The following is a 10842-nucleotide window of genomic DNA, read 5'->3' as shown; positions in this document are numbered from 1 at the left end:
CAGTTCAGTGTAATTATGCTTTTCTGCAATTTTCAATGTGTTTCAGTCCTCTTACACGTGGTTTATAAATAGCAAGTTAGAGGTTCATTTTTGACCTTGAAAACAGTAGTTTGACCTCTTAACTCAAGTCCACATACCAACTTTTTCCAAAGCTTTATCAATTTTTTCCTCAAAGTTGGTCAAGGGTTCCTCCTCTGCACCACATGTCAGCAGGTCATTGTGTAACAAAGAGGCAAGAAGCAGGAATTTTACAAGATTTGATTTATTAACTATGATACAGATCACATAAGGCCTTGCTGTATACACCATTCCCATTGAGACAAATTACCATACTCAGCAAATAATGACAGTTTTTTTGTTTGATGTTATCTTTTCAGTTTACAGTACTTCATTATTTTTTTTCTTTATTATTCCCCCCCCACCCATTATTTCTTTTTTTTTTATCATCTCTTAAATAGTGAGAGTGGTGGAGCCCTCTTCCTTGGTCGGGAAGTAATCATGCACTATACTGGGCTGGTCTCTCAATCGTTCACAAAGAAATTGTTAAAAAAAAAAATGCTTTGTATTTTTTTAATTATTAAAATAAAACATAAAAAGAAACTTTTTTTTTTCTATCACCACTGACTAAAGGGCAAAGTGTTAGACCCCCTAACATACAAATAAACAACCATTTGAATATAGTTTTGCTTGTTTCTCATTTTAACTTAACAGACATCTGTCACCATTGTTGCAAAAAAAAGAAAAAAAAAGAAAAGCAATGCAGCCACATATTATCGCTGAACCAAAGTCACATTTTTAAATTCAATTGTTCTTCTAAACTGTCACTTTGCTTCCCATCTCTCCCTCGACCCTTTTTTCCACAGTCTTTGGCTGCCTCACAGTCAGTTCAGTATTAACACATTGATATACACAGGGAACGCCACTGGCCGGCGTTCACACACAAGTACCAGTGGTCACCCCCTCCTTCCTCCCTCCATCTCCCAAATAATGATCCCATTCACCCGCTCGCTGTCCGTCTTCCCCCCTCTCCCACTCTCCCCCATCGCTCCCTCATCTCTCTCACACTTTCTCTGAGGATCAGTGTGTGTAATCTGGACGAGCTAACAGGGTTACACAGCGGGGTAATGACCGCGAGGAGAACTGCATTCCTCTCCTTCACGTTTGTTTGGATCACGCTGGTGTCTGGCCATCTGCCAAGCACAGCATGCTAGCATGTTAGCTCAAACCCATACTTAATTCCTCCTCATCTATCATCGCACACACACACACACATACAAACACCCACGCACAAGGTAAATAGGTAGTGTAGACTGATAAAAGCTCCTTTAAGAGTTCAGTGATTGGTTAAAAGGTTTTTTTTCTCCTTTTGGGCAGAGAGGACAGTCTGGGGAGACATGCAGAGATGCAATTCAGTGTCAAACAGAATAAGTGACCTTGGTGAGCATCTGCTTAACATTAACACACATAAGTTCACATGCACACTCTTTCTTGAGCTCACACAAACACAGAAATGCACACACACAGAGACGCAGACGCACACACACACATTTCAAAAGCTGCTTCGATCAGGGCTCAGCAATTCTCCTCAAGCCCCATCTCGCCGGTTTCTACGGTAACAGCAGGCTGGGCCCAGGAATTTTGTGATGCTCCATTCCAGTCATGCAGTCGGATGAATGGCCTGTCTGTTCTGTCTGCTGTCTCTCCCAGACCCAACTGTCTCTCTTGGACAGGGAATGACAAGGGGATGTGGTGGCATAACAGTGCCAGCGGGGGCAGTCTGGTGTAGTGGTTACACCCTTGCGAATTTTATTTCGAGTCCACTAAGAGCAGGTTTTGAGTCTTCCTTCCAGAGGTATAATGCTGTGTCCTAAGAGGGCAGCGTGCTGAGGCCAGGAGCAGTGGTTACCGATTATTTCAGGCAATAAGCCTCCCACCTGTTAACGCTCGAGTCTCGCTTCCAGCTCTTCTTTCTGGCCTGTAATGCTACATTTTGCCAATCTATCCTAAGTCTTCATTTCCTTTCACTCAAATATGGGAAGTAGTATGCACTCCTTTAAAAAGAGCTGAGTGCCTCTGTGTCCACAGGGAAGTGGAAACTAACAGTAGAAAACAGAAAAGCAATTTCATTCACCACATGTCTAATCAACTGCAATGAGGCCACATGCTTTGAGGCAACAGAGCCTGGATCTACAGCAGCAGTCAAAAGTTTGGACACAATTTCTGATTCAACTGAATGGGAAGGTGTGTGCAAACTTTTGACTGGTGCGGTATATAATCTCAATTGATTTGTACCAAATTTAAAAACTGTGTGCTGCTGTTTTATGTACACTTCATGAGCTCTCAATATAATTTTACCAGACATACAATGAAGATAAATCTTGACAATTGCACCTATAAGAGAAGCTGACGCTACAAAAACCACAGTAGGAAAATGGTGCTACGCCCATGCAGTGGTTGAAGCGAGGTTATGGCTGTCATACCCATTACTTCCTCTAGATGTCAGTGGTGTGCTCCCAGAGAGAGAGAGAGAGAGAGAGAGAGAGAGAGAGAGAGAGAGAGAGAGAGAGAGAGAGAGAGAGAGAGAGAGAGAGAGAGAGAGAGAGAGAGAGAGGGAGAGAGAGAGAGTGAGTAGGGTGGACTGACAATAAAGTGAACGGTGGCTGTCGCGTCATGGCAGCTCCAATTTAAAATGTGCCTTCAAAGTGCTCAGAAAAGTGCTTTATGAACAAGGTCCTTACTATGAAAACTGCAGCGCTGACTCGCTTGTAAAACCACCACAGCGTGAAAGAAGCAACATGACAGGTGAAGGTCCAACACTGGAATTATTCCACTATCTGCCTAATACAGGGAAATTCAGGTAAAACAAAACGGCATGGATACATGCGCACACAGACAAGATAGCCAGCCACACAAACACTTACACACAAGGCCACTCACTGACTGACAGGCCTGGATTTCTCTGTGCATAAGAGGATGACATAATAAAAAAAAAAAAACACATCGGGAAAGTGAAACTGGGGATCTGAGTGTAGAATCAAGATTTAAAAATCCACTTTTTAAGCAGTTTCTTCATGTGTTTACAAGGACAGGACATGAGGTTGAAGTTCATACCGAGAGAGAGCGAGAGAGAGCCAACAGGAGATTGGGAGGTGCCTTCCCAGAATGCCAAGGGTGTGAGAACACCCATAATCCTTTGCCCCAATCTGCTGCTCAGCAGATCCGGTTGGTTGGGTTTTTTTTTTTTTTTCTGTGCTTGGCATACTGCTTCGACTGAAACTGTTTTGTCTGCGTGTGTGTGTGTGTAGCCATGTGAGGGGTTGATAGACAGGAATATGTGAGTCGTGGAGAACAGAACATCCTGTCAGTTGAGTAGTAACACATGTTTCTTGCTTAAGTCCTCTGGTATGGTGGTAAAATAAACAAACACGTGTACAGGACTCTGCTCCACTTTGCCCCAGCCGCAGCCTCCAGGTAGGTACAGTTAGGTAGGTCGGTTTGCGAGAAACGTGCACCACCCCACCTAAATTCCCAGCAGAGTTAGAGAGGCTGAGGGATTGAGGAGAATGGTTGTCGGAGGCACACTGGCCACTGGATGTTTGTGTAAAGTGTGTGTTTGTTTGTGGGTTCCCCGTGCACTTCACTTCTGAGTCCCTCCCTGAGTCCCTTTAACAGTTACTGGCAACAATTCACTCTTCATTTGTGTGTTTGTGTAGAGGTTCTCTATAAGGCAAGGAGGGCAGGTCTAGATGAAGTGAGACTGAGAAACAGTGGGGTAAAGTGGCAAGGAGGGAGAAAGATCATACTGCCAGTTCAAAGGCTCTTCAGTGTTCCCCTTTTCTGCCTTGTGTGTGTTTGATGCGCCCCCCTTCTCCCAAACATGTAGGTTTCTCCCTGTACATACTGCATCTCACTCAATCTCTCCCAACTTCTCTTCCTACCTCCTGTTCTAGTTTCAATTAATCTTTTTCAGTTCCTTCCCAAACTTCAAAATCTCTTTTTCTGAACCCCTTAAATCTCTCTATATCTTGTTATCCGTCTTCTTTGTTTGTTTTTTTTTCCTTCTCTTTCCCTTGATCCCTGGTTCACAGCGTGTGTTGTTCCGTGGGAGGGTGATGGGGGTGCAGGGAGGGTGGCAGCAGGGCAGGGATTGGTGACTGGGGAGTAGGAGGTGGGGAGTGGGGTGGGGACTGATGTTGATGGTGATGGTGGTGATGGTGGTGGATAGGAGGGCCATAGTGCGGAATGACAGGAGGGGTGGCGGGGAGGACATAGGGAGTGGGGGACGGAGTTGGCGAGGATGAGTAGCCTCCGGCCATGCAGGAGTAGGCTGAGGTTCCTCCGCCAGAGGAGAGCGTGGAGGTGGGGGAGCCAGGGAGGCCGTCAGCCAGTGGCTGATTGTAGAAGAAGTACGCGCACTGGTGGATGAAGCTCTCGATGATTGTCTGGTAGGTGCGGGTAGCAGTCAGGGCGTCCATGGTGGTGAAGTCTGGTCTCATCAGTGTGGGCCAGAAACAGATGGACAGATTCTCGCTGGTCATCAGGTTCAACTTGTTGTTTTGACTCACCCTGGGCAAGTAAGATAACACAGAGAAACCAAAATGAGACACAAACCAACAAAAGAAAACTCTTGATCACATAAGCTCAGGCTAATACACTAGCAAAAAGTTTTCACATGGTCAAAATGCCCAACGTACTGTAGCTAATTCCTCTGTGTAGTAGTTTACTATTAAAAACACATAATTGAGCCACACCATCATTAAGATTCATTTTGGCACAGTAGTTTATTTTGAATCATTCTCACATACCCTGTCCAGCTGCTGTAAATACTCACTAGAACCAAATTCGTATTCATTTGTGGCTGAAAAAAGTTCCCAACATATCTACAAATTACTGCTGTATGAGTAATGTAAAATGTAAAATTAAAAAAATGAAGAATCAACTTAGCATTCTTTAAAAATGAAACAATATATTTGTGACCAGTTTTTACAGATTTTAGAATGAATGAATGAATGGGGCTGAGTGCCACAGACAATGTAGGGACGTAGGGTAGGAAAGTATTGAGAGACAGATGAACACATTGTTGGTTTCAGTCCATTCTCGGGATTTGTTGACAATAAGAAATATATAGAATTACAGTGACCACATCCTTTCAGACATTAAGTGCTGTTTCACCCTTCTTGTCTGTGCATATCCCTTTCATGTTTTTGACTTGAAAATTAGGCTGAGCAATATTTTTGAAATCAATATCACAATATTGAGACATAGATGTTAACTGATTTTGCGTATTTTGCAAAATGAGGCAAACTTTTGTCACAATTCTGTGGATGTGCTGAAAAAAATTTCAGCTCTTTAGGACCTATGGTGAAATTTAAATGATTTTTGGAAGTTTTGACTGCAATATTGATGAAAATGCAGGTTTACGGTTATAAACCAGTCGTCAGTCATGACCAAAAGTTATTAATTGAATTAATTGAATATGACTGTAGAACATGTGGAAAAATTTTTACTCAAATCCATGCAGCTAATTACGAGATATAAACTTTTTCTTATTTGTGGCAACCCCTTGAGTCAGAATGTGCCAGGACTGCACAGTGAAGCTCAGACCTAGCATCTAAACACGTGCTCCAAGTTTGGTTACAATAACTAAAGCCAATTTTGATTTATGAATGTTTATTGAACTTAAAGACACAGGTTTAAAAATAATAATTATATTATAATTTCAAAATGGTATGGAATAACCAAAATCTGAAAAAGTTTTCCAGCTTGGTCCAGATATGCCAAATATGATGCCGATTGCTCAAAATTTGTCGGAGGAGTAGTGAAAAAGCATATTTGGACAAAATTCAAAATGGCAAGAATCTATCTAGATGCAAATGGGCGTGGCTTATATGGATAGTTATATGTTGCTAAGACTTACGGTTCAAAAGTTATAGACCATAACGTAAAGTTTGTTGTTATAGCGCCACCATCTGGCCAATCGGAATATTTTTTTCTGGTAGAGTAGTAGGTGAGATTTCCAAACCTATCTGCCAAGTTTGGGAACTGTAGCTGCTACAGTTTCTGAGACCCAGATATCTTTAAGGCACAATAATAATAATCATCCTAACAAATACAATATGGTTCCAGCAGCTTTGCTGCTTGGACCCCTAACTATGCAAAAGTTTGAACATAGATTATTAAGTTTTCCTGCATTTTTGTAGCACAGTAGTCAGTTAGTCATACTTGTTCCTTAACTCTTATATTTTAAGCTGTCACAGTAGAAACAAACAGCACAGCAAATACCTTAATACCTGGGATAATGTAGAACTATTAATAAATAAATCTATTGGCATCCACATACAAAACACAGATCATGACTCAACCCGAGTAAAATCCCTATTCTGTCAGTGAGCTGGTTTCGGTGATGTCACCGCTGGGTCACTTGACTGGGTGACCGGCGGTGTAGTCAGCACGGCTGTCAGAGGCCGTCTCTGACCCCGTCACTCACTCACTTGTTCAAGTGGCTGATGACATATTTGAAGACCTCATAATTCTCCTTGGGGAAGCGGCGCAGAATGTCCTTCATCGTCTGGAAGCGCTGCTCCCTATCGTTGATCTCTGTATGGAGACACAGAGAGACAAGAGATTAGAGGAAAGTGGCTGAAAGAAAAGATGTCAGGAGAGTGAAAGCAGGGAGTAAAAGGAGAAGAGGAATGAGGGGGGGAGTGCAATGGTGAAGAGGAGAGTTTGAAGAGCATAGTGAAAGCAATTGGATTCAGCTCTCAAAAAAAATCTGTGTGAGACACAGTGATTTCATCCTACAACAGCACATGTTTCAAACATCCCAGTGACGGACGAAAACACACACATACACTTCATAATGATGCCAAACTACAATTCTCAGAAGAAAAAAAAAAAAAAAATCAGACAAAGACCACACACATTCCAGCGGAGGAACATACCACGCATACACCCATCACAGTGTCCTGCAGATTGCAACAACTCCCAGTTACACACATATAAACACACACACAGGGTGTGTTAAGCCTGATGGCAGCGAGGAGTGAGTCAGAAAAGCTGACGTCACCAGCTAACACAGTCCGTCCAGTGTGTATGTGAGCGAGGCAGAGAGCAGCAGTGAGAGCAGCAGATGTTCTCCTCCACATCACAAACATGATTTACAATCAGAGAATTTGAGCATGTATTCCCACAATGAGGTCAGTGTGGATCAAAAACAGATTTGAGGCGGAATCACTTTACACAGTCCCAGTTCCTCCTGCTGCACATCCATCATCAATGATCAAAACTTAACTAACTTCCTACATCTTATTTCAAGTAACGTCACTGAAATCCATCCGCCCAGCTTTTCCTAAAGCTCCCTCTTCCTCCATCTCTTCGTCTTTGCTGTTTTTTTTCCTTTCAAACTGCATATTCTTGTCTCTAACTCAACCTCACTTTTCTCTTTCACTGTTTCTTCTTTTCCTCTACTGTGGCACAGACTGCAGGAGCTTTATCAGGTCTCTGTCACGGCTGAAGGGTCTCACTGGAGTCGTTAAAAAACACACATATACACACATGCAGAGCTCGGTGAGTGACAGCAGCCTTGCGGCCCGCGGGTAAATCTCTCTGGCGCGATGCAAGACTAAGCTATGCCTTAAATCTCCATTCCGACAGATTACAGGACACAACGAGAAAAAGAGAGGCAGTAGAGAGCGGAGGAGCACACTCGTTTATCTAACATGACTGTTTTCTCATACTTCATCCAGACCCTGCTATCCACAGTGCTCCTGCATCCCTCCATCATGTGCAATCACCACCACATTCCCCTTCCCGAAGCCTTAAATATTCTCTCCTCCATCCCTTTCTCTTCAGTTCCCCAGCTCCTTGCCGAGTGACAAATCCAATTCTCCCCATGGATGGATTTGGATTGCAAGAGTTTTGCTTGTTAGTTGAAGAAAAGTTACAACGAAGGAGGAAAAGGATTTCAGGCAAAATCCAATACACCTCGGGTTTTAGTGAACCCTCCCCACCTCCCTTAGCCCCCTTGTCCTCTCAAACCAGAGCCCCAGGACTTACTGAAGGCCTCCACCAGCTCTCCCTGCATGCTGTAGGGTACCAGAGGCTCAGGTAGCTCAGAGAAGAAGGCCTTCATCGCTCCTGCAACTGTGTTAATGGTGAAGTCTTTCTCCACAAGGTCCAGGTTGTGATCTGGTGAAAAAGATAGAGAGGGAAAAATACATTAGCCTCTGGAAGTTCATGAAGTACAAAGACCATGTATATATAACAGAAACACCTTACAATCTCATGCACTCCAAAATAATCACATATTGTACACTACCTTTGTGAAGCTCGTGATGTTGATTCAACCAGAGATTTTGCTGCACATGTTCTACCAAAGTAGCTATCCCTTTAATATCTCTGGTTATATCAGATCATTGTGGACAATGTTGCAATTTTTGATATTGATGTTAATATTGGACTTTCACACGATTTTTTCATCAATGTAATGAAGTACCTTGATTTGTCAAGTATTCAATTTGCTGGATAAGCTAAAAAAAACACAAATTCCTGTTTGGTTATTTCATCATTATCATTTAATAAATACAAACTATGAATAGACTATGAATTGTTACTCTTGTTATTTCTGTCTGTATAATGAAATCTATTGCATGTCTGTCCTGGAAGAGGGATGTCTTCTTTGTTGCCCTTCCTGATGTGTCTCCCTTTTTTGACCCCATTTTAGGTTTTTTGGGGGAGTTTTATATCCAAACTGAGGGTTTAAGGACAGAGGGAGTCATCTGCTGTGCAGATTTTGTAAAGCCTTGTCTGATTTGATTTTGGGTTATATAAATAAATCTGACTTGACTCCACTTACAAATAGAAAATGAATAGCATCTTTGATGATGCACCATCTGAGCATTTTGAATTACATACTCTATTTAACATATAGAAGTAGAATGAACTATAGACTATTATTAAGTTGAAATGAGTGAAGAGACAGTCCAGACAGCAGAGCCACTAGAGCACCACTCTAGCAGATAGAGCAAGAGACTTAATTAAAAAAGCCATTTTCTGATAAATTTTTACTTTACAACTTTACAAAAGGTGGGATGTGCGGGAAGAAGAGAGGCAAAAAAAAGGACTACAGATACTCCTCAGACTGTTCAGAGTTCTTGAACAGTCTGAGGCGTGCTCCCATTTTGAGAGTGCGGTGCTTCTGAATCTGCTTTCTCCTGTAATGAGTTATCAGAATCTTCAGGGAGCCAATGAAGTGCCATCTTCAGTGTGGCTATGAGACACCTGCACTGTAGTTTCACCTGTAACTGTCTTGTCCCATTGGGCCGAGGCTCAGAATGATTCCATGCAGGGCTTCAACTCTGATTACCTGAACTGGATTTAACCTCAACCATGCATGGACACATGCGTATACACGCACGCATTCGCAGGCCATCTTGCTCTGCCATCTATCTCGCCAGTGACATGCTTCATTAACCAAACCAATCTGGAGGTAATTAACTGCCCACACCTGATAGACATACGCATGGGCACACACAGTGAGAGCACATGTACATGTACATGTGTGTACAGGCGCACGCACACAATAGCAGGTTGAAGATTGAGGAGGCAGCTCTACAGTCTAAAAGGAAGCAAAGGCCAATTCCCTCGGTAGAATTAGCGCTCCCTGGTTAATTAAGGGAATTCAAGCTTGTTATAGACAGAGTCAGACATACACACACCCACACACATCTTCATGGCCTTTTACTTCACGCCAAGCAAGTGAGTGTACAGCTGGAGCAAGAACATATGAGTACTATATATGAGAAGTAACACACCTTGGTCAAATTGCCGCTGCATGCTCTCCATCTCTGCCTTGTTCCCGCTGACCCTGTAGATGCCCTCTGTGCTCAAACCTGGTGGAGAGAGAGTGCAAGTAACATTATCAGCACAGCGCTCCTTTTCATGCCTTTAATTTGCAACAAGAATCAAGTATTTATAATAGCTGGTCATTCACCTCCAAGAACCCTTTGATATATCATTATGTGGTGTGTAGATGCACTGTTAAGGGCTGAAAAAGTAGTTATTCCAGGCTGCTTTAATGGCCTTTCCTTATGTTCCCTTCCATCTAAACACACTATTAGCACTATTTATTAAACCCATAAAGCACTCCTGCAGGCCTGCTAAGAGCCTGCTGGTGCACAGTGACGAGCTGAGGGTACCTTAGTGCCACACATATAAAAACGACTTGAGGAACTGTGCATGCCATGTGCTTTTCCTTCTCAAAGTCATTCCCAAGGGGCTGTTTACAAAGGATTTGCAGCCCATTTTTAGATGCTCAACAGAAATTGTATTTATATTTACTAAAAGGACGCACAGGAGGTGTTGCGCTGGAAAATGGAAGAAAAGCAGCACAGCTAAAATGTGCATGTTTGAGCTCATATGTGTTTAAGGTATTCCAGGTGCCCACTGACCAATAGAAATACCAGAGAGGAATGATGAGTGATAAAACAACTTGGGTCCATATTCAGTAATAGTTGAGACATAGAAATCAATAAACTGATAGGAGTTCAGCAACATAAAAACACAAGACTAATGACCAGCAATGCAACAAACTTATTTCTCACTTAATTTTACCTCTCTGTTTCCCTTGCCTTCTGCTTGAATATGTATGTTTCCTGACTTTTAATGGCTCACAGCAGGTGCATTCTAGTGTGGTATGATTGAAGCAGCCAATCAAATACTTACTAAGGAGGTCTGCTGGATTTTATTAAGTGTTTACAGCAATACTACTCTATAACAGTGTGATAATCTAATGTACTCTAAAGTTTTAAAGTTTAAGGACAAATCTCCCACACTGAACTTTTA

The 10842-nt window shown here is 42.5% G+C and overlaps 1 protein-coding gene across 1 annotated transcript in view; it reads right to left on the bottom strand.

Annotated features, from left to right (window-relative positions):
• Positions 1-246: 246 nt before the first annotated feature.
• Positions 247-10842, bottom strand: part of arhgap35a (Rho GTPase activating protein 35a) — a 66095-nt gene continuing 55499 nt past the window's right edge. The window contains exons 4-7 of the mRNA XM_044353269.1: positions 9813-9890; positions 8056-8187; positions 6492-6597; positions 247-4566 (exon numbers count right to left, since the gene is read on the bottom strand). Coding sequence (XP_044209204.1) covers positions 4083-4566; positions 6492-6597; positions 8056-8187; positions 9813-9890 — 800 coding nt within the window. The 3' untranslated portion in view covers positions 247-4082. The remainder of the gene's footprint in view (positions 4567-6491; positions 6598-8055; positions 8188-9812; positions 9891-10842) is intronic.

Source organism: Thunnus albacares, chromosome 6 (assembly GCF_914725855.1).
Source record: "Thunnus albacares chromosome 6, fThuAlb1.1, whole genome shotgun sequence".
Taxonomy (NCBI): domain Eukaryota; kingdom Metazoa; phylum Chordata; class Actinopteri; order Scombriformes; family Scombridae; genus Thunnus; species Thunnus albacares.
This window is presented reverse-complemented; position numbering and strand designations above follow the sequence as displayed.